This window comes from Panicum virgatum, chromosome 2K (assembly GCF_016808335.1).
Source record: "Panicum virgatum strain AP13 chromosome 2K, P.virgatum_v5, whole genome shotgun sequence".
Lineage (NCBI taxonomy): Eukaryota > Viridiplantae > Streptophyta > Magnoliopsida > Poales > Poaceae > Panicum > Panicum virgatum.
In genome coordinates this window covers 65,064,059-65,090,345 of record NC_053137.1, presented here as the reverse complement: position 1 = coordinate 65,090,345, position 26,287 = coordinate 65,064,059, and the positions used below count along the sequence as shown (strand labels likewise).

General features: G+C 47.4%; 2 protein-coding genes and 1 non-coding gene across 4 annotated transcripts; 2 read left to right on the top strand and 1 right to left on the bottom strand.

Annotated features, from left to right (window-relative positions):
• Positions 1-784: 784 nt before the first annotated feature.
• Positions 785-8,967, top strand: LOC120694597 (DEAD-box ATP-dependent RNA helicase 36-like). Its single transcript, XM_039977779.1, has 6 exons — positions 785-1,665; positions 2,428-2,777; positions 7,523-7,726; positions 7,826-7,907; positions 8,335-8,433; positions 8,552-8,967. The coding sequence occupies exons 1-6, from the start codon at positions 1,000-1,002 to the stop codon at positions 8,672-8,674; spliced, it is 1,524 nt and encodes a 507-aa protein (XP_039833713.1). The 5' UTR covers positions 785-999; the 3' UTR covers positions 8,675-8,967.
• A 462-nt stretch (positions 8,968-9,429) lies between these two features.
• On the top strand, positions 9,430-9,549 carry LOC120696366. The gene has a single exon (XR_005684142.1). It is a non-coding gene; the product is annotated as a U5 spliceosomal RNA (small nuclear RNA).
• Positions 9,550-9,684: 135 nt separating this feature from the next.
• LOC120694595 (IQ domain-containing protein IQM2-like) lies at positions 9,685-12,634 on the bottom strand. Of its 2 annotated transcripts, XM_039977776.1 has the most exons (9): positions 12,199-12,634; positions 11,974-12,088; positions 11,792-11,857; positions 11,600-11,688; positions 11,425-11,512; positions 11,169-11,315; positions 10,982-11,074; positions 10,751-10,852; positions 9,685-10,655 (listed from the first exon to the last, which is right to left on the bottom strand). In XM_039977776.1, exons 1-9 carry the CDS (start codon positions 12,609-12,611, stop codon positions 9,903-9,905), a joined length of 1,866 nt encoding a protein of 621 aa, XP_039833710.1. In that variant the 5' UTR covers positions 12,612-12,634; the 3' UTR covers positions 9,685-9,902. The 2 variants fall into 2 exon arrangements, with proteins under 2 accessions (XP_039833710.1, XP_039833709.1); XM_039977775.1 differs by having other exon boundaries at positions 10,751-11,074.
• Positions 12,635-26,287: the final 13,653 nt, after the last annotated feature.

Genomic DNA, 26,287 nt, shown 5'->3' with positions numbered 1-26,287 from the left:
AGTTATCATCACTTGGAGCAGCCTCAGTGCAACTACGTGTTGAGTTTTTGACATGGTAGATGTCTGGGTAGTTGCTTCTGTAGAATGGTTAAACCCTAGGCAGTAAACTTACAAGATGATATTTTATTTTGGTTTGCTGCCTGACCTATTTACATGATCCTTAAAATGTAAGTTGAATAATAACTATGGTTATTAAATTGTTAACGTGGTTGAATTTCAACCACATTTTTTGCTTGTTTCTAGTGTTGATATATACAACCTGAGCGATATCAGTGATTTAGGTGTGATTTCTACAGCAGAAGATGAGGTAAAATAAAGTGGAGATTGAAATTCAGGCAGAATATGTGAAGTCCTTCCTGAGCAGATCTTTGTGAAAGCAGAAAATTCATATCCAGATATTTAATTATCACTTCTCACGCCTAGGTTCAAGCTCAGCATGTAATTGGCCATAACCTGCCGAATGGCTTGTGTCGGACTCGCGTTTGCCGAACGCCTGCAACGCAAAACGCGGAAGTTTTGAACTGTGCGGTGAAAAATTCGCGTAAGCGATATCGCATAAGCTTCGCCCTCTTGGTGCTCGCGGTCCCAAACAGGCCTAACGAGTGCTTTCTCATTACTGTTATTGTGCTTTGTCTCGAGTGCTCTTTTGCACTACCGTTGGGTAGCATGTTGGTGGCATGCTGTCAGTTGTGTAACCCTTGGTCAGCTCTGCACTTTGTACAGGGCAACGAACGATCTCGAGCCATGCCATCGCCCGAAGGGGCTCCGAAATTCAATTCAGCCCATCTCGACCCACGACGGCCCAAATCCTGCCTCGGCTACCTCTCCTGCCTCACCGCGCCGCCGGCCTAAACCTACCCATCCGTCCGCCCCGCCTTCCCGACGCCGGCGGCGCTCTCCCTCCCCTAACCGCTCGCCGCTTCTCCCCTTCTCCTTCTCAGCGACTTGGTGGCGCGTCCGATAGTGCTCCTGGTTTAGCACCGAGCGCCACACCACACCATGGAGGTCGAAGGCGAGGCACGACCGTTCCGCCTCTTCTCCGGGAGGGCCAAGCCCAAACCCAAGCTGAAGCCCGAGCCAGAGGTCCGGACTCAGCCGGAGCCCCGCAGCCCTGACCCCGCCGCCGTCGAGACCGACCACGCCGACGCCCACCCTGCTCCCTCCATCGTGACGGAGACAGGCCAGGCCGACGACGCCGAAGCCGCGGCCGGCGCGGCGGCCGCCACGTTCGCGGACCTCGGCCTGTCGCAGTGGCTCGTCGACACGTGCAGCGCCCTGGGCATGAAGCGCCCGACGGCCGTGCAGCGCCGGTGCATCCCGCGCGCGCTGGCGGGGGAGGACGTGCTGGGCATCGCCGAGACCGGGAGCGGCAAGACGGCCGCGTTCGCGCTGCCCATCCTGCACCGCCTCGGGGAGGACCCCTACGGCGTCGCCGCGCTCGCGCTGGCCCCCACGCGCGAGCTCGCGGCGCAGCTCGCCGAGCAGTTCCGCGCGCTCGGGGCGCCGCTGGGGGTCAGGTGCCTCGCGGCCATCGGTGGGTTCGAGTCGCTCGCGCAGGCCAAGGGGCTCGCGCGCCGCCCCCATATCGTCGTCGCTACCCCAGGCCGCATCGCCACGCTCGTCAAAGACGACCCTGACCTCGCCAAAGTATTCGCCCGCACCATGGTTGGCACACGACGACGACTTCCTTTTCAGCGTCAAAACATACATTAGTGTTGGTTGCATAAGCCTTTGTGTGCTCTATCTAATACCCATACTTCAATTTTACTGTTCTCTTTGCTCAAAACTTATGTTTTATTTTGACTGCTCTCGATGGATCATGAGTGTGTTGCCATTGAAACTTATGTGATAATCCATGTGGAACTTACACTTCTGTTCCTAGATAATTTATGTTTCCAAACAAGAAAATACTGCAGGCATGCTCTGTTGCTACATAATGACCACAAATTTTTATCTGCTTGTATATGCAGGGAATGCATTGTTCCATATATTATAATTAATTAATGTATATTGTATTGATTTTTCACTGAATCTTCTCAGAGAGGAAAATCAGTGTTACCATAAATTGATTTACACTCCAAGGCACACTGTTTTGGGTACTTTTGGATGTTCTTGGTGAACAATAACCTTCTGTTGTGTTTCTAAAGGTCCAATGTTGTTCATTCATACTATCATAGAGTAACTATGTTATTGATGGACATTCCATGCTTGATGCAAATTATGCATACTGTTCTTTATGATAGGAAGCACAATTTCAATGCTACATTATATGGATGCTTGTTGAACCTTTTTTCTTGAGGTTACATGGTTTATGGCTGAGTTTGAGTGTCTGGGTGATCTGTATTTATGTACATAACTGCATCTTAAGAAATGTTCCATTACCTTTAGCTACCAGTTCCAGTTTACTGATTGCCTTTTGTATCACAGTTTCTTGTGTTGGATGAGGCGGATAGAGTGCTAGATGTTAATTTCGAAGAGGAACTCCGGGTGATATTTGGCTGTTTACCAAAGAAGCGACAAACCTTTTTGTTTTCAGCAACAATGTCAGATAATCTGCGATCTTTGCTTGAACTTTCCGGCAACAAGTCATACTTTTTTGAAGCATATGAAGGATTCAAGACAGTAGAGACCTTAAAGCAGCAATACATTCATGTTCCTGATGATGGAAAAGAGCTTCATCTTACATATCTCCTATCAAAAATTAAGGACAAGGAAGACCCTATCCATAAGATGGGAGACCCTATCCGCTCAGCCATTGTATTCGTTTCAAGATGCAGGTATGCTACGCTACAGTCCTAAACAAGAATTTCCAGAGACTGTGCTCCCCCACGCAATAACTTGCCATTGATAAATTGTGTAGAGTAAGAAATCCTCCTGGTCGTGTGCATCTCCTTTTTGGCAGTATTAAGTGCTGCAAGCCAGATATGTGCGGTCGACGCTGCTTTTAGTTTATTATATAGTTCTTAAAAAAATGTACTTAAACAGAGCTTCTGCTCCATTTTTCCACTGAGGTGTGTTAAGGCCCATTAGGCCCATACTCTCTATATATCACCCTCCAAGGGGACTTGTGCGTTATCTATCGTATCCGATATCAGTGACATGGTAACAGAGCAAGGTTAGGGTTAGGTCTCCACCAACGGCGCGCCGTCCGCCGCCGCCCCATCCTCGCCCGGTCGCCGCTCTGTCACGGCCGCGCCGCTGCTTCATTCCCGGCTGCCGGTCCGCCCCGTCCCCGGCGGATCCGAGTCGTCCGCGCCGTCCCAGCCGCCGCTCCATTGCCGGCGCTGTCCTCACCCGACCGCCGCTCCATCCCCGGCGCTGTCCTCACCTGGCCGCCGCTCTATCCCCGTCGCTACGCCACTGCTCCATCCTAGCCGTCGATCCTGCGCCGTCCGCCGTGCGCCTCCACCCGGGCCGTCCGCGCGCTCGTCTCGTCTTCCGCCCGTTGTGGCCCGTACAGCTCTTCTGGGTCTCTTTCCAGCCGTTTGCCTGGGCTGCTCTGTTCTGCTGCTACTCTGTGCTCCACTGCTGTGCCGTGCGGCTCTGCTGCTTGCTCCTGCACTTGCTGCTTGCTGGTGCTCTGTTGTGGCTCGTTGTTCTGCTACTACTCTGTCTCTTTTGGTGGTGCATCAAGATACATCTGTTGTTGCTGCCAGAGAACCATTTGCTGGTTCAGCTGTTATACTTGCTGCAGGAAATTTAGCTGAAGTTGCTCAGTTGAAAGCTGTTGCTGTTGTAGGATCTGCATCTGTTGATTGTGCTGAGTTTCATTATTCCTCATGGCAGTCAATTCTATTGTTGTTAGTATTGTGCTTGATGGTCAGAACTATCCCGAGTGGGCCTTTTGTGTGCAGACTGCACTTAGGGGTCATGGATTACTCTTCCATTTGACTGATGATGCACCAGTTCTCGCCGATGATCGGCGCAATGCTGCTGATCTCAAAACATGGCAGATTAATGATGGCAAGGTGATGGCTGCCATGGTCAACAGCACTAAACAGTCCATGATTATGAGTTTGTCCAAATTCAATACTGCCAAGGAGATCTGGTCTCATTTGAAGAATCGCTTTGTTCAGGACAGTGGTGCTCTTTTGCATACTCTTATGCAACAAACTCATGTCATCGAGCAAAATGATATGTCTATTGATGAGTATTATTCAGCTTTTGATCGTCTGATGAGTACATTGCTCTCTATGGTACCTGCTTGTACAACTACTCCATGTCCAGCTCATCAATTCATTGAGAAGTTCACCTACAGATTTGTTATGGGAGTTAGAGCTGAATTTGATTCTCTTCGTGCACGATTGCTTCACAGTTCTGACACTCTCACCATGACTAAGGCATTGTCTGAGTTACTTGCTGAAGAGACTCGTCTTAAATCTATGTCTTATACTACTGGTGTGAGCTCTCACAGTGTGTTGGCTGCTGCTCAGAAGCCTAGGAGTTCCTCTTCTCAGCCCTGTGTGCATTGCAACAAGACCACTCATCGCTCTGAGAATTGCTTTGCTAAGTTCCCGGAGAAGTTGGCTGATTTCCGTGCTCGTCGTGCTACTCGTGGTCGTGGTGCAGGACCATCTCCTAGAGGTTCAGTTGCTGTTGCTGCCACTTCATCTGCTGGTACTTCATCGTCATCTTGGGTTCTTGATTCAGGAGCCTCCTTTCATGTGACATCTGATCAGTCGCAGTTGACTTCTACTACGCCTGTCACAGAGGGTGCTTCTGTGCAGACTGCTGATGGTACTTTATGTTACATCACTCATAAGGGTTCTCTTTGTGATCCTCATTTTACTGTCCCTAATATTTTCTTTGTCCCTGAACTATCTATGGACCTCCTTTCAGTAGGACAAATTACAGACCACAATTGCTTTGTTGGATTTGATGACTCATCTTGCTTTGTACAGGATCTACGCACAGGGGAAGTGATTGGGACTGGCCGTCGCCGTAGAGCTGCTCCTCGCCTCGACATCTTAGACACCTTGCGCCTACCTTCATCCACTGCATCTCCAGCTCGAGTGCTTTCCGCTGCGTCTGCTTTTGCTGCGTCCTTTGCCCAATGGCATCATCGTCTTGGCCATTTGTGTGGATCCCGTTTGTCTACTCTAGTAAAGTTAGGTTGCTCAGGTCCTACTTCTGTTGAGTCTGGTCTTCATTGTAAGGGTTGTCATCTTGGAAAACAAATACAACTTCCATATTTTACTAGTGATTCTCACTCTGTTAGACCTTTTGACTTGGTCCATTCTGATGTTTGGGGTCTTGCACCTTTTGCTTCAAAAGGTGGTCATAAATATTATGTCATTTTTATTGATGATAATTCTCGTTATACTTGGCTTTACTTCATGAAACGCCGCTCTGAGTTGCTCTCTATTTATAAATCCTTTGCTCGCATGGTTCACACCCAGTTTTCTGCCCCTATTAAAACTTTTCGTTCTGATTCTGGTGGTGAATATTTATCTGATAGCTTTCGCCAGTTCCTAACCTCAGAGGGTACTCTTGCTCAACTTTCTTGTCCTGGTGCTCATGCACAAAACGGTGTGGCTGAACGCAAACACCGTCATATCATAGAAACTGCACGCACCCTTTTGATATCTTCTTTTGTACCTTCGCACTTTTGGGGTGAAGCTGTTTCTACTGCGGTTTATCTCATCAATAGACAACCATCATCCAAACTCTCTGGCAAACCACCTGGTGAAGTTCTTTTCGGGACTCCTCCACGATATGATCATCTTCGAGTTTTTGGCTGTATGTGTTATGTTTTGTTAGCACCCCGTGAGCGGACTAAATTGACTGCTCAATCTGTTGAGTGTGTTTTTCTTGGATATAGCCTTGAACATAAAGGCTATCGGTGTTATGATCCGTCTTCTCGTCGCATTCGTATTTCACGAGACGTGAGCTTTAATGAAAACCGACCCTTCTTTTACAACTCGTCCACTCACTCTTCATCCTTTTCCACAGAGTCCACCTCGTTCATGTGTTTTCCTCCCATTTCTGATCCTTCATCCATGCCACCATCATCTACTGTATCCACACCTGATGTCCTCATTCCCATTGCACCACCTTCCACTTCCACGTCATCTTCCTCTTACTCTTCTAAACCACCTATCACCCAGACTTACACTCGTCGTCCTCGTTCTACTCCCACGGCTAGTCCTGATGATGATCCTGTTGCTGATGCTTGTACTAACACTGATGAATCTCATGATGTTTGTAATCAGGGATATCGTCTTTGTGACCGTGGCACCATTGTACCTCCAGATCGTTATGGGTTTCCACGTGCTGGTGCAGTTATTGCTGAACCATCCTCTTATAAAGAGGCTTCTGGTATACCTGAGTGGCAGCTTGCTATGACTGAGGAATTGGCTGCCCTCGATCGCACAGGTACATGGGATATTGTTCCTTTACCCTCTGGCGCTGTACCTATCACATGCAAATGGGTTTTCAAGGTTAAAACCAAATCTGATGGGTCTATTGAGCGATATAAAGCTCGTCTTGTGGCCAGAGGTTTTCAGCAGACTCAGGGTATTGACTATGATGAGACTTTTGCACCAGTGGCACATATGACTACTGTTCGTACTTTAATTGCTGTTGCAGCCTCATCTTCTTGGACTATCTCTCAGATGGATGTCAAAAATGCTTTTCTTCATGGTGATCTGCATGAAGAAGTCTATATGCATCCACCTCCTGGGTAAAGTTTGTATCTGCACCTACCTGTGTTCATTATGGTCATTTACTTCGTGTGATGAGATACTTAAGAGGGACAAGATCAAGACGTTTACTTTATGATTCCAATAGCCCACTTCAGCTACATGCTTACTCTGACGCTACTTGGGCAAGTGATCCCACAGATCGTCGCTCCATTACAGGTTAATGTATCCTCCTTGGATCATCTCCTATTGCTTGGAAATCCAAAAAGCAGGCTGCTATATCCAGATCTAGTACTGAAGCCGAACTTCGTGCGCTTGCCACTACTACTGCTGAGATTATTTGGCTTCGATGGCTCTTGGCTGATCTAGGTGTCTCTTGTGACACTCCTACGCCTCTTCTCTGTGACAACAGTGGAGCTATACAAATTTGTCATGATCCAGTGAAGCGTGAACTTACAAAACACATTGGTGTTGATGTATCCTTCACTCGGTATCATTGTCGTCACAAGACAATTGATCTTCAATATGTGCCCTCGGAAGCACAACTTGCTGACTTCTTCACAAAAGCACAAACCAGGGCACAACATCAGTTTCATTTAATCAAACTCAATGCTTCAGATCCTCCATTTCCACCTTGAGTTTGACGGGGGGTGTTAAGGCCCATACTCTCTATATATCACCCTCCAAGGGGACTTGTGCGTTATCTATCGTATCCGATATCAGTGACAAGGTGTACCTATAGGCTATAGCTTAAATTGTATTATGTTCTAGGTAAATGATTTGAAGTGGAATATTTGCTTCTTTCCTCCCAAAAATGTATTATATTACCCATTCGAAGTTTGATGCCTGATTTTACCTGAATTGCTTCCATTCTTTTGTAGTACTTGCTACTTTTTGGATCTGCTGCTGGAAGAACTTGGCCATCCTGCTGTTTCTTTGCACTCCCACAAATCTCAAGCGCAAAGACTCTTAGCACTTAACCGTTTTAAATCCGGTCAGGTTCCCGTATTGCTTGCTACTGATGTGGGCAGCCGTGGATTGGATATCCAAACAGTTGATCTTGTCATCAATTATGACATTCCATGGTGTGTTTTATACTAACTTTACGTGCAATATTTAAAATTATTTGGCAACATTCCATTTGAATGCTGACGTTTTTATGTTCTTGCTTTTACTCTCTGTAGGAATCCACGCGATTACATCCATAGGGTTGGACGAACTGCAAGAGCTTCGAGGGGAGGGTTTGCTATAAGCTTTGTTACACAGGTTCGCTGAATTCTCTGAATGATGCTTTTACCCAATGAAATTATCAATTGTCCTATTATGTTAAAGAAACTCTAGCCTAATTTCTGGTGATGGTTAGCGTATCTAGCTTATCACAAATTAATATGAATAATACTTTGATCAAATGTCATCCGGTAGGTAAGTTTTTCAAGAATTTTAGTTGAACAATTCCAATAGAATAAATAGTGCTAGTTGCCAAAATTGAATTATATATAAAGTCATAGGCTACCAATCAATTAGTTCTGCCGCAACCGCAAGTGCAGTATGCCTGTACTTGAAGTGGACAATTTAGAAAATTAAATAAAGCAGCACATTCAAGGTTCTTGGAACATGCTTCAGTTTTTGTTTCTGCTCTGTGACAATCGCCCAACTTGGTAAAACTTGCATGCTTATCTGTTTGTGTCTGCAGAAGGATATATGCCTTTTACATGAGATAGAAGATATTGTGGGGAAGCAGTTGGAGGCCTATGAGTGCAGTGACAAAGAAGTTACTAAAAATATCACAAAGGTACATACTTCCTGAGATAGTACTCCCCCACCACAGCTGATCGAGTTCAATTTCGCAGCCTATTGTGGCATCTGTGTTCTATGAGCACTGAGTTATTTTGAACTATGCAATCATACAGGTATTCAAAGCACAGCGTCTAGCAAGAATGAAGATGGATGATGAGGGCCATGGAGAGAAAGTACAGGCCCGAAAAGAACAGAAGAAAAGGGATCTGGCGCGAAAGCGGAAACACGAAGGATGAATCCCGTGGAACTGTCTACAGTGATGGTATGCCGTATGCCATCTGCGGGAATGGCAGTTGTGGCTTGCTTAGTGTAGTGAGTAGTAACCTCGAGGAGTCGGTGGTGGCTTATTCCAATGATGAGCTCGTCTAGTCGGCTCTTCACTTTTTTGTCAATGGGGAAATTATTATGTCGGTGCATGTAAAATCTTGCTAGATTAACGTGAGGAAGGCACATGTACTACTGAATTCGTGGCGTGTTTGCGCAGTGCCATGGATTGAGTTCACCATTACTTACTGCCCAGTGCCATTGATCATCTGGTTGACAGAAAAAAAAAACTCGAGCCCAGCAAAGTTGAAAAATGCATGTGCTATGTATGGCAGTTTGTACTACCAATTTTGCATCTTCTCTATCGACCAATTTCGTGTTGGTAGCGGCCTAGTTTTTACACGTTGCTATATAACCAATCATAGTATACTGCTTCGCATGCCATCAGGCTCGTACGGGCTGGAACTGGCTGAGCCGCGGAGACCGACGGAGATTGGTCTGTCCTCGTCCCGTCGCGCCCCCTGGGCTGGCGAGCTTCAACTGAGAAATACTGGGCTAGGTGGGCTTTTTCTGGTGAGGCGCGCGGGGATAGCTTGTGCAACTTGCTGGCTGCCTGAGTGCCTGGCTGTGGCTTGCTGCGGTTTAGTACCACCTCGCCAGGTGAAGCGGGGAGGAGCCTGAGCGCCGGCTGCATATGAGAGCTGGGGGCGGAATTGAGAAGGCACGCAGCTGCGTGGTGAGCGCAAAGCGAACTATTCTTTCGCCTTTTACTAAAGAATACCGTGTGCGCGCCACAACTAGCAGCATACGCTTATTTTTGGAGGGAGCTTTCTCTTTTTGAGAGAGCCCCAACAATATTAAAGTTAAATATTTGTACTATATCCCAGAGAGTAACAAAGCTGAGCGTGTAATCAAGGTTTCAGTCAATGTTTCAGAATTTGGCAGATGGAGCACTAATTATGCATTTTAGCTTGCGATAATATATAGTAACGAATTTGTATTTCCCATTGCATTTTTTCATCAGAGTTACAAAGAATTAATGAATTTGATCACGTATGTGTATCACTCTACAGGATCTACACGACTACACGGGAAGCAGTTTTTACTCCCCATTTTATTCTGTCTTGTATGCACAGTTCCACCCAAAATACTCAAGAAAAATTCCCTCCATCGAAAACCGAGTGGCTGATCCGATTCTGATCATCCTCTCGCCATCAGGTGCGTCCGGAACGCCTCCCTCGGCGTCGGCGGCTCGCACCGCCCCCTCGCCATCGGGCTGCTGGACCGCTGCGGCGAGGCGAACCGGGACGACGCCGCCCTGCCGCCGCCGCTGCCCAGCGGCAGTTGCTCGCAGCGCCCTCTCGCCATCGGGCTGCTGGACCGTTGCTCCGAGGCGAACCGGGACGACGACGCCCTGACGGCGCCGGCGCCGCCGCTCCTCGGCGACAGGTGCATCTGCTCCAGCGCCCGGAGCTGGAGCTCCGAGGGGTAGTCCCGGACGCACACGATCCGGGGCCCGGCGCCCGTGGTCCACTTGAAGGACACCTGCTTCCCCAGCTGGTACGACTTGGTCTCCTTCTTCGAGCTGATCCTCTGCAGGATCTTCTCCCTCGGCACGGCCGCGTTGTCGTCGTGGTTCTCCTCATGAGGATCTTCAGACGAGGCACTATCACTGGTCGTCGAGGTCTCGGCGTTTTCGACTGGGTCCTCTGATGAATCTTGTCTCGTGACAGTTGCAATGGGTTTCGGATGCGTCCTGGTTTCTTCATGCTCTGAGACAGAGACTTCTTCAGGTGTGGCGGCTTCAGTGGTGAGTAAAGGCGCCTGGCAAGGGCTGGTATCTTGAGCTGCGACCGTTTCATCTCCTTCAGGTCTGTCAGCGGCGGCGCGGCAGTCAGAGGGGATGCTTTTGAGCCTGCTCCAGAATTCCTCATCGTCTTCATCTGGGCTCATCTGCAGCATAGACATCGAGAAGGTTCAGAATATGCAAATGCTGAAACATTTTGTGAAGGACCACTTTTTTAGGATAGTGGTTATACAATGCTCACCTTGACGTCAGTGAGATCGACACTTTTGTCCTTGAGGAAGCTCTGGAATTCCTGGAAGTTCTCTTCAGTCGGGCGGTAGTGACCACTGTGAGGCCAAATGGCCTGTAAAAAATCGTCAGACTGTGTCAGGGTGTTTGTTATCTGACGAAATTCTGGATTGCGCGAAGAAATTAATGATAGCATCAGCAGTTCAGCACCACTGAATGCTATGTATATTAAACAGATAAGTACCTTCAGAACTCCGTCTTCTACAACTAGTCGGCCAGCAGCAGATGTAGCCCCTCCGGCGAGGAAGCTGGAGTGCTGAAACGTGCCCTTTTTCTTCTGCAGTATTGATTCAAGGACAAATGTTACATGATGAACAGCGCACGAAAGACTACTGCATTGTGCTGGTAGTATGATGGTAGCTGCATATTACCTGTCCAACATACAAATTCTTGGATGTGCTTAGAACAAAGATCCACTTGGCGTCCCGTGATCCACTGGAGGTGTTGAGGATTTGCCTGCTGTTCTTGAACATGAACTTGCCGTCCTCAATCACAACCTCATAGTCCTCTCTTTCTTTCTGCACAAATAAAGCTAGGTTTATTTTTTTTCTGAAATAAGAAAAACAGCCGGCCGTCTCCAGAGTCCATATGCTCTCTTCAGAGTTCAGATTGTTTTCGGAGGCTTACCGGTCCAAGGTACTTGATGCACTGGCTCAGAAGCTTGGAGCGCGAGCACCGATCAAGATTAATGTCCCTGCCTTCTCCAACGTCCAGCCTGAATAAGGTAACCAAAAAAGTCAATTTCAACAACTTATGAAATATTCAGAAGATACAAATGCCGTGGTCAGACAGTGACACTAACCAGTAGAAGAATGGCTCCTTGCTTTCGGACTGCAGCCAGCAGTCATAGTAATAGTGCAGGTTATGACCGTACCGGTGGCGCGGGTCAATCTGTTCGTCAAAGTTTCAGCATTTGTCATGAGCACATGCTTCACATGGCAACTAACCTACACAAAAATTGGAGAACATCTCCACCGAAATTGCTAGTACTCACAGCTTCGAGCCAGTGCTGCAACGCGAGTTTCTGGGCTTTGTCGTCCTTGGACAACCCTTTGCCAACCTGAATTCGGTGGAATTTACAAATGCCATCAGTACAGTTCTCGCCAACTAACCTCACATCAAATGATTTGGAGCTGATTAGAAGTGACAGTTTGGCAGGTGTGAGATGATGCAAACCTTGGCAGCTCTGGTTCTTGCCCTCGCCCACTTGGACACCGCGGACTCCTGCCTCTCGATGTCGAAGAAGGAGACGGAGCTCCGCTTGAGCAGCGCAAAATCCAGCAGCTCCCACCTGCAAGGATCGCATCGAGACGGCGTTTCAGCAGCAGGAACGCGCAATGCCGCTGCGGATTCGGGATACAGGAGAAGTCTGCGCAGGTAGGTTAGGTGGGCGGTACGCACCAGCTCTGCTCGACGAGCACCGCGCAGTCGGCGAGCCGGCGGCGGGTGCGGAAGCTCTTGTAGACCTTCTGCACCGTGACGGCCGCCGACTCGTGCTTGGGGCTCTCCGGCGCCGCGGCGTCGGCGAACCTGGTCCGCGCGAGCTCCCTGGGCATGGGCATGGGCACGGGCGCCACCACGGCGGCGCGCGGCGACGCGATGGAGACCTTGGTCGTCTCCACCTGCAGGAGCGCGCTGGGGCTCTGCGGCTCCCGCTTGAAGCTGAGCGAGCCCTCGAAGCGGAGCTTCCCGGAGCCCAGCGACGCCTTGAGCGCCGCCGGCTCCCCGGCATTGGCGCCGCCCGGCGCCGGAATGCCGGCCGCCTCCGCCGGCACGTCCTCCTCCTCCACGGGGCAGGAGAAGAGCATCCCCATCACGGACCCGCCCTTTTTCTCCTCGCCGCAGCAGCCGGGTGATTGCGAATTCTTGGTCTCGCGGTTGACTCTTGGGCCTCGAGATCAGAGTACAGTGAGGATCATTCAAGTCAGAGCTAACTACCCAAGGTGGCAGCTCGAGGCCATGGCCATATATAGCCCCCCCGGGGACGTAACACCCGAGTGTTAAACTTGGTATTTAATTACCTAATTAGTGACTTAAGATGTTTCGTTACGAATCGAGTCGGAAATAGATCGAAGCCCAGTTTTTGAAATCTGGAGCCAGACAAAACCGGAACTTCCGGATTGAGACTCGGAACTTCCGGAGTATATACTCCGGATATTAGACCGGAAACTCCGGATTAACCCGGATACTCCGGGTATTCTCCCGGATATTCCGGAAATGTAGCCCCGGAGACTCCGGGTTTAGGCCCGGAGACTCCGGATATGGGAATCCGGATGCTCCGGCTATTAATCCGGATATTCCGGGTTTTTGCAGGATTTTGAACGTCGGGTTGTTCGGTTAGCAGTAATTGTGGTCGGTTAAAGTTTATTTCAAAGTTTCAATTATTTATGCATGCATTCTTATATCATTGCATACGTATAGACGCTGCCACCGAGGGAGTCTGTACGAGGTGGTTGCGGAGCCACAGGAGCCGCATTGGCAAGCCCCGCAGGAGGAGATTCGCGAGGGGTCGGCCCAAGGCCCATCTCACCACAGTACTGAGCAGCAGACGCAAGGCAAGCCCCGGTGCATGTCCTATTATTTTAAATTATGATTCATTATGTATATGTTGTTATCTACTACTTGTGCATTATGTATTAGGAATTGAATGGAACCTTAGCTGCATGATCCCTAGGTTTCCCTGAGTTTTTACTAGTATGTCTAAATCGATAGCGGTGCTAGGCTAAATAAGTCCGGTAGAAGTCGGGTGATTTCGTGTCACTCGCGAGACACAGGGAACTTTAGAAGTCGAGTAATTTCTGGTTACTCGCGAGATACATTATTATCTTTGTACTTCAGTATTTGAGAAATGGATTGAAATGGATATGGAGATGTGAGACCGGGCGGGGATGATGGTATTAGGTTTGGCAGCAGGACAGGGTTCCTGGGTGTCTTAGCCCCGTCCGTGTCGATTAAGGACCGGTCGTTGTGGCAGTGCTGATCGGGGATTGAATTGTACTAACCGCATACCGGGAGTAGGAGGTAGTCGAAACCGGTAAGCCGAGTACTGCTTTGCTTCGAAAGTACAGAACTTCATCACCACCCCTTAGGGCGAGTCGAGTAGTCGCGGAGAAATGGGATGCATATGTTTACTTTCGGTGGTCTCACGTTGAGCTCGACTGACTATATGTAGGTGGGGCAGTTCTGTAGTTCGAGGCGGTGAGGGGAAAGGTTGGTGCGTGGGGTCCGACGGGGCTTTTGCGTGCCGTGTTGGTTAGGTCCACCTTGCAAGGTTAAATTGGATCGATTCGCCGTGTCTCGCGGATATGAGGGCCTTGATCTCTTTGTCACCTCGTAGCAAATGAGTTATGACATTAGAGATATAAAAATGGATACAAATCTTGAATCTTATTGGATGCTTCACAGGTGTGTGTAGATAGGCAAACATTAGCGAGAGTCTAGCTATATAAAATATGCGGCTAAAACATTGAAAGTAAGGATATACCTCTAGATGCTATTTCTGCAAAATAACCACCAGCCAAATGCCGTGCATGTCTAGGTAGGTGGGCTATGTTATACCCACTGGTCGGGTAAGTCTGGCTGAGTATTAAAATACTCAGGGTTTGTTGCCATATTTATTATTACAGGACACCCGGACGTCGACTTCTGCCCCTGTTGTGTCAAGTTCATCCGCCGGGATGCAGAGGGGTGGCAGGTCGAGGAGCGAGACCCTTAGGTTAGGGAATCGTCGGGTTGTACACTCGAGGGCAGAGTGTTCAATTTCCCTGTTTTGCGCAGGCTGGTCTGACCGGTCATGGTTAGTCAGGGCTTTTGAAGGCTAGTGTAGTTGTAGGATCTAGTCTTTTTGAATTTCAGTACATCGGGTGAAAAATTTGTAAATTATGCAACTTTTGTAAATTATGTGTATATTTGAACTCGGGTTGTAAAACCTAATATTTCGAACTCCTTTGGTGTTTATATTTTCAAGTATTATGTTGTGCTTGTACCATCTGCGCCCTCCTTCGCGGGGGACTATCGGTGTTGTTTCGATCGGGCCGTGGGTTGAGAAAGGATTGCCAAATTAAGTCGTTAAGCTAATGCGTCCGATGTGTTCAAATGACGGCTATTATGTTTAATTAGAGTTTTAATTTGACGGTTCCGTCACAGTGAGGTGGCCCTGGGATGCGGAAAAGCGCGGGATGCGGAAAAGCGCGGGTACGGTATGGTTGCGCGGCTCCACGTGTTGGTGTTCTACTGTTGTTGGGGTTGGGGGATAATGTCACTTGGATTTACAGAGGTGCCGTGCGGTGCGGCGAAGAGGGGATGATCCTGACCTGTCTTGTTCTTGTCCCGGTCAGTGAGAAGCGTGCATGGATTCAGGAAGACCATGACGCGGTCGGGTACATGTATCCGATGCACTACCGTGGCACGTGCAGCAGTGAACAACAAAATTTTCGATGCACTACCGTGGCACGTGCAGCAGTGAACAACAAAATTTTATTTAGTTCGTGAAAATTTTTGGATTCGTGAAGAGTACTGGGAACCAAAATAGTGAACAATAACTATTGGAAACCCCACTAATTTCCTACATGGATGAAACACTGGAATTTCAAACATATTCATGTCACATAAACAGAGTTGAATACGGATTCCTATATATGCGAGTCACAACTTTCATGCTCCAACAGCAGACAGCCGCGAAACACTTTGACGGTGAGTAGTGTACGTATAGCCTTTGATGAAGTGAGACGAAGCTTATTACTATTGTTCACCAAAATATTTCTTCTCGTCAAACACTCATCAATAGAATAATTATTCATCAAGCTAAGGCTTCGTACTAACAAATCGAAATATGGGCAGTAGTAATCCGTCCCTGACCTGGGGCGACCGAGTACACAGTTTCGTGGGAGCGAGGGGAGCTAGAGAATCATGTGACGCTCGCAGATGTGTACGTTGGAATCGAACGCATGATTTGGGGTGGCCATCCGGGTCAGCCCGCCAGTCTGGCCGGCCGGGAGAGGGAGACGTCACGCACTGGCCGCTCTGATGCCTACGGCTTCCCTTCCCTGCTTCCCCAGTTGAGTTCCCCTCGGCGAGGCGACCCGCTGAATTTGACTCGCTGACAGGAATGTGCCGCCGGCTCCGGCTCCGGCTCCCTCTTCCTACTGCCTTTTGCCCATCCTTGCCGACTGCCGTGTCGAGGCGCGACCGCGACCGCGCGTTTGCTTGCCCTTGCCCAGGAAATCATTGGTCGGCGCCGTGCCCGCCGCCGCGCTCTCGACCGGCCCGGCTCTTTTGCCGCCCGGCTAGAAAACCCGCGCGCTGCCGGCGAGCTCCTTTTTCCACAGGTCGGTGAAGGAACTCGATCGCTTGGCTATACGTACGTACAGCCAGGTGGGCTGATGAAAAGCTAATAAGTTAGACGGTGCTGCTGAAAAGTGAACTGAATCGAAGAACTAGCGGGCGAACACTCACTGGGCGCGCTGTTAGGCTGTCATGCATTGCACGAGTTTCAGAACGGTCATGATTGTGTTACGGTGTCTGACATGCATGGTCGATCGTGGAGAACCGACTACTACTTCAATTTGTTGCTACGAGTACATACTGCTCGACTACTATCGTTCACTGTCTTCGTCGCCGGCGGCGGTGCAACAGGGTGAGCAGGGGATTGGTCATTGATGGCCGTGGTCGCCAGGTGGGTCATCAGTGCAGGCCGTGTCACAATTCAATACTCCTTAGTTGGGGTAGATCGGTCGATCTCGATCGTCGTTCCATTGAATCCGACCCATCCATCCACGCACCCTTCATGGCACTCGTGTGGCTCCAATTAACAAGTCCTGTACTAGTACGTCGGTGCAAAGACTAGCAGAGTAGCAGTACGTTGAAAAGGCAATCAGATCAGAAAGTGAAAAGATGAAACGCAGACTCGCAGAGGCCACGCGCTAACGGACTGACCAAATAATTAAGAGAAAATTCCTTGTATGCCACTGAAAATATTACTCATCCCCTGTGTGCCATTAAAAATTAGCACATCTCTTTGATACTATTGTTTTAAATTTTCCATCCCCTCTATGCTATTGCCGTCAAAAAATACTAACGGGTGGACATTTTTCATCCCCTATGTGCCATCGTTTTTAATTTTTTCATCACCTATATGCCATTGTCATCACTGAGTTTTTGACAGCAACGGCATAGAAGGGATGAAAATTTTAAAATAGTGGTAGTGAAGAGATATTCTAATTTTTAATGACATATAAAGAATGAATTATATTTTACAGTGGCATATAGGGACGGAGAATTGGAGAGGCCAGCCCAGGCTCACGCATAGTATGCAGCCAGGAATATAACCTGCCGCCGCGCCATCGTCATCGTGTATTCGTGTCCCCCGGCCACGCAGCAGAGCTGCTGGGCGCTCGCGGCGCCACGCAACCGCCCGGACACCGGAACCAGGGGACACCCCCGCATGCACGCAGCCTTTCATGGCCGGAGCCACACGGCGGCACGCACGGCACCAGACGCCGCCGTCGCCAAGAGAGAGACGCGCGCAACGAGCAGATGCAGATCAATCCGCCGCACGCTGAAGATTCCGTTCCGTTCCGTCAGCAAACAAGAGTACAACCAGCCGGAATAAATAAATAAATAAACTAGCGCATGCAACCCCCAGAAAAATGATGAACGGAACGGAGGGCAGCGTCGATCGTTGCAAATAATAATTAATCACAGCAAGTGTACGTTCGTACGTGATGCTATTATCAACAAGGGACCTGCAAGCTGAAAGTGATGAGTGGATTGGCTAGAGCTTTGTTTCAGCAAGCTAATATCAAGAATGCCGCAGCAGCTAGCATCGTCACGAGAGATGGCTAGGCCGCCGATAATGGATGCATGCTATTGGATTGATCTCCTTCCTAATAGACCCTAGGGCCTTAATCCGCGCCCTGATCGGGGGCGCCCAACCCTTAATGGTTGGTGGGCCCCCGCTGCACAGCGCCAAAATAAAAGGGGGTGAGGGGCCGGGGCACGTAGCACAAGGTTCGCCGCGCCGCCTACACCCTCACCCACAGAAACCCTAAGCCGATCTACTAGGGGGCGCTGGAGCAGTGGGAAGTTCCGCCGCCGCTGCAGTCGACTCCGTCGACACCGTCGCCCCTGCATCGACCTCACTGCGTCACTCGTCGCCGCCTTTGAGCGGATCTCCATCAACGAACAAGGGATGGCTGGCTCAAGCTCCTCTGGTGGCGCCGAAGGTTTCTCTACTCTCTTTCTCTCTATGTGTTTCCGTAGATCTGGGATCTCTTATACTCAGAATCATAGAAAAGAGAAAGAAATCCCGCTCGATCCGTGCACAGTGTTGATCCTAGAATGCTAACAATGGTATCAGTTGCCTACACACGTGTAGATCGAGGTCGGTCTTTTAATTGCATAAACAGTTGTATGTTCTATTTTGACCAACGTTGGAATTTTACATGCAATTATTGTTATTATGTTCTCACTATTTTTTGAAATTTTCAGCGGGGATGAACTTGATGGGATTCATCAGTCACATCCCGACTTTAAAAGGAGACAACTATGGCGAATGGATCAAGAAGGTTGATCTTGCTTTCTTCTGTGGAGAAGTGGATGAGATAATCACCACTCCAAAGCCCACTGAGCCACCGGCTCCAGTGAGAGGAGATTCTGACACTGATGCTGAGTGGCAGAAAAAGCAAAGGGACTATGCTCCCTTAAAGATGGCTTATGATCTCGAAAAGACAAAGTGGAATAACGCCAACAAGAAATGTGTGGCAGTTATAAAGAACACAATTGATCCTAACATTTTGGGTTCAATTGGAGAGTGTGATTCAGCTGCAGAATACCTTGCAAAGATAAAGAATCAGTTTACTGGTTCTTCAAAGACTTATGCCACACAGATAATAGAGCAGTTGGTCACAAAAAGGTACTATGGCAATGCCGGTACGATAAGAGATCATATCATGGGGATGTGTGCTTTGAACTCCAAGCTCAAACCAATGGACTTGGATCTCAAAGAAGAGTTTATGGTGCACTTGGTGTTTGCCTCTCTGCCAAAAGAGTTTGCAACGTTCGTTGTAAACTATAACTCATAGCCAGAGAAGTGGAACATGGAAAAGGCAATTGCAATGTGTGCACAAGAGGAAGATAGACTCAAGAAACAGAATGGTGGGTCTGTCAATTTTGTGCATAATAACAAGAAAAGGCCTTTCCAAGCTGCTTCTTCCTCTAAAGCTAAAGACAAAGCCCCTATGCCACAGAAGTATCAGCAACAGCGTCAGCAACAGCGTACTCCAGCTCAAGATGAGTGCTTCCACTGTTTTGACAAGGGGCATCGCAAAGCAGATTGTCCCACTTATTTAAAGATGGTAATGGCAAAGAATGGTGAGAATGTAATTTCATTTGTTAATGAATCCCTGTATTTAAAGTTTTCTAAATCTACTTGGTGGATTGATTCTGGTGCAACTGTGCATGTTGCAAATTCTTTACAGGGATTCCATTCGACAAGGACTATGCTAAGAAGCGAAAGACAAATTAAAGTCGCAAACGGAGTACAAGCAGATGTGGAAGCTGTTGGCGATGTCTCCCTCGAGCTAGTTAATGGTTTCATGCTTGTATTAAAGGATGTTTTATTTGTTCCTTCGCTTCAAAGAAACTTGATCAGTGTATTACGCTTAGACACAGATGGTTTTGGTTGTCATTTTGCGAATGGCAAATGTGAACTGTGGTTTTATAATAATTGTATTGGTGATGCTGTCCTTTACAATGATCTTTATTTATTATCTATGCGTGGTAAAGTGCATTCTGTATGTAATATGAATGTGAATGAATCCTTGTCAGAGAAAGAAACAAAGAAAAGAAAGAGAACTCAAGATACTTCATCGAAATTATGGCACTGTTGTTTAGGCCATATTTCTAGGGGAGAATTGAAAGATTAGTGAAAAGTGAAATTCTTCCACAGCTAGAGTTCTCTGATTTTGAACAATGCGTTGAATGCATTAAAGGAAAATTTGTAAAGCAAATTAAAAAGGGTGCCAAACGAAGTGCAGGAACGTTAGAAATAATTCACACTGATATATGTGGACCGTTTCCTGTGAAAAGTGTGGATGGCTATGATTCGTTCATAACATTCACAGACGATTACTCCCGCTATGGTTACATTTATCCAATCAAAGAAAAATCTGAAGCATTGGATAAATTTAAAATATTCAAAGCTGAGGTTGAAAATCAGCTTGACAAAAGAATTAAAATAGTAAGATCAGACCGTGGAGGGGAGTACTACGGTCGACATACCCCTTATGGACAAGTTCATGGACCTTTTGCAAGGTTTTTACAGGAAAATGGAATAGTTGCCCAATACTCTACACCGGGGGAGCCTCAGCAAAATGGAGTAGCTGAAAGGCGCAACCGTACACTAATGGATATGGTGCGCAGTATGATGAGTCATTCCTCATTGCCATTGAGTCTGTGGATGGAGGCGTTGAAAACCGCCATCCATATTCTCAACAGAGTGCCAAGCAAATCGGTGCCCAAAACGCCGTATGAGCTATGAACAGGAAGAGAACCCTCACTGACTCACCTACGGGTCTGGGGGAGCCCAGCTGAGGCTAAAGTGTTTAATCCAAATATTGGAAAACTGGATCCCAAAACTGTAAGCTGCCATTTTATAGGCTATCCTGAAAAGTCGAAAGGTTTTCGTTTCTACTGCCCAGACAGACATACAAAGTTTGTAGAAACGAGACATGCTGTCTTTCTAGAAAGTGAAATGATCAGGGGGAGCATGGTACCTAGAGAAATTGACCTTGAGGAGAAGCGGGTGTATGTGCCTACTCCTATGATTCAAGAGCCATTTTTCTCACTACCTGTTGATGCTGCACCAAAAGTTCCTGAAATAGTGACACCAGTACCTTCTTCGGTTGTTACTGCGCCAACTATTCCAGTTATTACGGTGTCAACACCTGTCGCAACTCCAACCATACCAACAGTGAGCGAAGGTTTGGAACCTGTCATCCAGGAACCGCCCGAACCCGCGATTGGACATGAGGAGGAGGAGCTACAGCCCCCTATGGAAAATATGCCAGAAGTTGAGGCACAAAATGTGCCACAAGCAGTGGTCCTTAGAAGGTCACAAAGAGAAAAAAGGTCGGCTATTTCTAGCGACTATGAAGTTTATAATACAGAAGAGGTTCATATGGAGGGTGATCCCACTTCATATGAAGAAGCCATGAGAAGTATTCACTCATCTAAATGGCTGGAAGCTATGAAGGATGAGATGAAATCAATGAGTTCCAATGGTGTTTGGGACTTAGAGGAAATTCCTAAAGGAGCCAAAACAGTAGGCTGTAAATGGGTTTACAAGATAAAACATGACTCCAAAGGGAATGTAGAAAGGTTCAAAGCACGACTCATGGCAAAAGGCTTCACGCAAAGAGAACGGATAGACTATAACGAAACCTTTTCTCCGGTTTCGTGTAAAGATTCCTTCAGAATTATAATGGCATTGGTGGCACATTATGATTTAGAGTTACATCAGATGGATGTAAAGACGGCATTCCTTAACGGGGATTTGTATGAAAATGTTTATATGGCACAACCAAAAGGTTTTGTCATGAAAGAAAAAGAACATATGGGGTGTCGCTTAAAGAAATCCATTTATGGATTAAAGCAAGCCTCTAGGCAGTGGTATTTAAAGTTTGATGAAACCATAAGAAAATTTGGGTTTAAAGAAAATGAGGAGGACAATTGCATTTATGCAAAGTTTAGAAGTGGAAAATTTATTTTTCTGATCCTATATGTGGATGACATTCTACTTGCTAGTAGTGATGTTGGTCTGCTACTGGAGACAAAGAAATTCTTGTCCTCAAACTTTGATATGAAAGATCTTGGTGAAGCTTCATTTGTTTTGGGAATTGAAATTCACCGAGATAGAACAAAGGGGGTATTGGGACTGTCACAAAAGGCATACTTAGAAAAAGTTCTAAAGAAATACAGTATGCATATGTGCAAGCCTTCACCTGCTCCAATAGTCAAGGGCGATAGATTTGGAAAATTTCAATGTCCCAGGAACCAGTATGAGATCGATCAAATGAAAGCGGTTCCATATGCTTCAGCTGTAGTAAGCATACAGTATGCTCAAGTTTGTACACGCCCTGACTTAGCTTTTGTTACCGGGATACTTGGCAGATATCAGAGTAATCCAGGACAGGCACACTGGATTATGGTAAAGAAAGCATTACGTTATGTGCAAGGCACAAAAGGCCTCATGCTAACATACAGAAAATCCGATTCCCTAGAGATAGAAGGGTACTCAGATGCGGATTTTGCGGGGGGACATCGATGATCGAAAGTCCACGTCCGGTTATGTGTTCACACTCGCAGGGGGAGCTATATCGTGGAAAAGTTCCAAACAAAGTGTCACTGCATCATCAACGATGTACGCTGAATTTGTGGCATGTTATGAGGCCTCGGGGCAGGTTGAATGGTTAAAGAAATTTATATCCGGTTTAAGAGTGGTAGACAGCATTCAAAGACCACTCAGAATGTACTGCGACAATGAACCAGCAGTGTTTTATGCTCACAACAATAAGTCAAGTGGTGCTGCCAAACACATTGACATAAAGTTTTATGTTGTGAAGGAGAAAATCCAGAATCACTCTATTACACTCGAGCATATAAGTACAAAGAAAATGCTTGCGGATCCGCTAACTAAAGGCTTACCACCCAATGTGTTCATGGAACAAATAGCCGGCATGGGTTTAAGGGAAAGCATGTGATTTCTGGAAAACAAAAGGGCCCAAAACATAAAGAATTTGTTTCAAAACAGTTATGTATATGGTAGCTGTTGAGTCTATCGGTCTTGGACCGTGACGATAAAGCATGCTCTATTTATCAATCTGTGATGGAACAACTAAAGGAAAAAGTTTCATGTTAAAGTATAAAGTTAAAGTACAAAGTGAGATCAAGGGGGAGAATATTGGATTGATCTCCTTCTTAATAGACCCAACGGTCTATTAGGGCCTTAATCCGCGCCCTGATCGGGGGCGCCCAACCCTTAATGGTTGGTGGGCCCCCGCTGCACAGCGCCAAAATAAAAGGGGGTGAGGGGCCGGGGCACGTAGCACAAGGTTCGCCGTGCCGCCTACACCCTCACCCACAGAAACCCTAAGCCGATCTACTAGGGGGCGCTGGAGCAGTGGGAAGTTCCGCCGCCGCTGCAGTCGACACCGTCGCCCCTGCATCGACCTCATTGCATCACTCGTCGCCGCCTTTGAGCGGATCTCCATCAGCGAACAAGGGATGGCCGGCTCAAGCTCCTCTGGTGGCGCCGAAGGTTTCTCTACTCTCTTTCTCTCTATGTGTTTCCGTAGATCTGGGATCTCTTATACTCAGAATCATAGAAAAGAGAAAGAAATCCCGCTCGATCCGTGCACAGTGTTGATCCTAGAATGCTAACACATGCATGCTTGGAGAGAGTTGACGATGGCGCCATGATTAGGGCAGGGTTAATTATCTGATCATCTGTAGGGCGCGATCGAGCTGGGATCGAGTTGTTTAGGGATGCTCATGGATCATGCGTGATATGATGTGATGTGGGGCTGCACCGCGGGACGGGGACAGTAACGGTACCGCCAACTGTACAGCTGGATCTTTCGGTTCCGCCCGGAAAATATTCAGGCAGGAAGCTTCCGTCAATTGCATTTTCCTTCTTCTTTTTATCTCTTTCTAAATAAATCAAGGAGAAGCACACATACTGTCCTTTCTTTCTAGCTAGTACTCTTTTTCTTCTAAATGAGCATATATAAATTAATTAGATGCATATTATCCAAATAAAAGAAAATAAAGGAGAAGCGCAAAGCTAAATTAAAACATATTAGTATCTGGAGTAGTTGCGCTATTTGCTGAGCAAATAATAATAGCATGCGCTTTCCCGGCCCGTCATGCTCACTATATTTGCGCATGGCTATATTATTTTAACTTATTATTATTTATGTTCTTTCCTTTTTGTAAGCGCGCGGTGAGTAATCTATGCCAGGGCCGGTGCGTCTTGCTACACTTTACAACCAAATACTACTTTACTATACTATACTGTAACATCACAATCCCGGCTGCCAAGAGAAGATAGAAAGACTGTGTAGTTCCAAAATTTCTCTCTCCAAACTTCACTATTCACATATCACATCAAAATTTTTGTCTTATGCATGGAGCATTAAATGTAGGTAAATGAAAAAATAATTGTATAGTTTTGATATACACGACGAGACGAATCTTTTGAGCTTAGTTAGGTCATGATAGGACAACAATTACCACAAACAAACGAAAAATACTATAGTGTGCTACAGTGTCCGATGTAACTCTTTTTACCACCATTTTACGGATCTAAACACATCCAAAAGAGGCTTTGTGCTGGCCCTGTGGTCCCCGGTTCATCAGCCATGCGTTGTACAGTACAGGTCGCTGCGCCGACGAGACCGAGAGAGCGTGCAGGCGCTGGACGGACGACGACACGGACACGGGCGGGATCTTAGCTTTGGTCCACAACACGAGCGCCCGGGGTGTTGTCCCTTCGATCGCTTCTGATCACACAGCGGATCGATCGGGTGCTCCTCGTTGGCAGAGGCACCGCCACGCCACGCGCAGGGGGGGCTTAAACAAAATCAATAAACGCGCTCTAATACAAGTTTGGCAGCGCTCGAAGGGCATGCCTAATTTAAACTAAACAGATTGGCATAGCGGTCTAGCTTCCTGACGTACAAACGCGAGCAGCGACTGTTCACGTGTGGATGCAAGGTGGTTATCTCGGAAGCCTTGACGCGCCAGTGCCACAGCCAGCAGTGTCCGTCAGAGGCCTCGCAGCCGGCCGGAGACGCGTGCCCGCGCGGAGATGACAGAACATGAGATGCAGATCCGAGCTGTTGCTGGCTCCATTTCAGAGGGGACAGTCCTTGCCATACCGTGGTACCTGCACGTACCACCCACCGTACTCCCAGTCTCCTGCAGTACGTACCATGTGCCTCTCCTGACAAAAGCACGCCAATCAACAGCTCAAATGCATCGTGTGTACAGTAGTATATATTGGTTTCATCATCCATGCATGGTATAGTAGACCATTCGTTCTTTGCAATTTCATCGTCTCTAGTTTGTCTAAGCTTCATGGATGCATGCATTATTTTTCTTCCCCTTTCGTATTGTACCCCCTATGGATTTCGTCGTGTATCCCACATATATGGACGAGATCTAATGCATAACTAGACAAAACCTGCCTTTTCTCCAAGCTTATTAGTGAAACAGAAAAAAGGGTCTAGCAAAACAGTCCAAACCTAATCCACGAGCAACTAGCTAGTTAATGTCTTAATGGGCGGGGCCCCAATTATTTGAAGTGATCTAGATCAAGCACGCTCCAGCTGCCACCTTTCCGCAGCGGACAGCTAGGAAGGGGCCCATGGCGGCAGCGGCCAAAATCTCCCCACCTCCAATCCACTGTTCCAAGATCTTGAAGCTGCTGCGGATCCGGGCATCGCCTCCCACAAACTATGCTATACTAATGCGCTGTTTGGTTAAAAGTTCGCCTCCAAACCTTTGACTTGGTACATACAGAAAAGAAAAGCGAAGAAATCCCATCTCTACGAGCAGGTAAGAAGAGAGAGATCGATGCGGATTGGATTGAGGAGTCAAATGAACTCTTCTCTTTTGGACCATAAAACAAACAGTACCCACTCATGAGAATTGGGCTAGCTGATGGGAGTCCTGACGCGATTGCATGTAGCATGATTGGCTTAAAAAAGGCTTGTGGGCAAACGTACGTCTGTCAGGCTCCAGCTTGGCCAACAACAGGTCCAGCTGTTGGCCGCATTAAGTAGAGCCTATTTTAGTCGTAAACTAATCACACTCTGTGCGTCGACGACGACGTTGATCCATCAGAGAGAGGCGGTGTGCATGCGTGATCTTTCGGCGACCACTGACATGTGCACTTTCACATACGCTGCTTCTTCCGTTTGATCAGCCCTGATTCGGTAACAGTGGCTCGTGTAGTAAGATATCCATACAAATCGCGCGCCCTACATCGCCCTGTCTACTCCCGTACTAGTATATTCCAGGACTCGCTGGCCCTTGCTGCCACCGTACACGCCACCCCCCGGCCTCCACATGTTCCAGAACAAGTACGGAATCTGTGACGACGACGCATCGATCTTCTTGACCATTTCAAAACCAGCCGGGTTTTATTTGAAGAATTAATATATGGTAAAGCCTTCTTACTGGCCGGCCGTATTTTAACTTGATTACGCGGCCACATGCATCTATAGGGAGCGGTTCATGGAGAAGTATTTTTATTTCTATCGCTCTCTCTTAAAAAGCTGTAGTTTTCGAAACATCCGTCAAATTCAAATTTTAATTGCACAGCTGTATTTCCTTTGAAAAGACCTTCAAAACAAGACGTTCCTTGCATATGTTCCAACAAATTTTTTTTAAATACACATAAATTGCTTACATAGATTAGAAAAATGCC

Bases quoted from the DNA above. Each gene is read 5' to 3' on its own strand.
- LOC120694595 (XM_039977775.1), bottom strand. From the start codon at position 12,611: ATGGGGATGCTCTTCTCCTGCCCCGTGGAGGAGGAGGACGTGCCGGCG. The intron at 11,858-11,973 runs GTTTGCATCATC...CACCGAATTCAG, and splicing joins CAAGAACCAGAGCTGCCAAG to GTTGGCAAAGGGTTGTCCAA. The intron at 11,316-11,424 runs GTAAGCCTCCGA...TTATTTGTGCAG, and splicing joins GCATCAAGTACCTTGGACCG to AAAGAAAGAGAGGACTATGA.
- LOC120694597 (XM_039977779.1), top strand. From the start codon at position 1,000: ATGGAGGTCGAAGGCGAGGCACGACCGTTCCGCCTCTTCTCCGGGAGG. The intron at 2,778-7,522 runs GTATGCTACGCT...ATTCTTTTGTAG, and splicing joins GTATTCGTTTCAAGATGCAG to TACTTGCTACTTTTTGGATC. The intron at 7,727-7,825 runs GTGTGTTTTATA...TACTCTCTGTAG, and splicing joins ATCAATTATGACATTCCATG to GAATCCACGCGATTACATCC.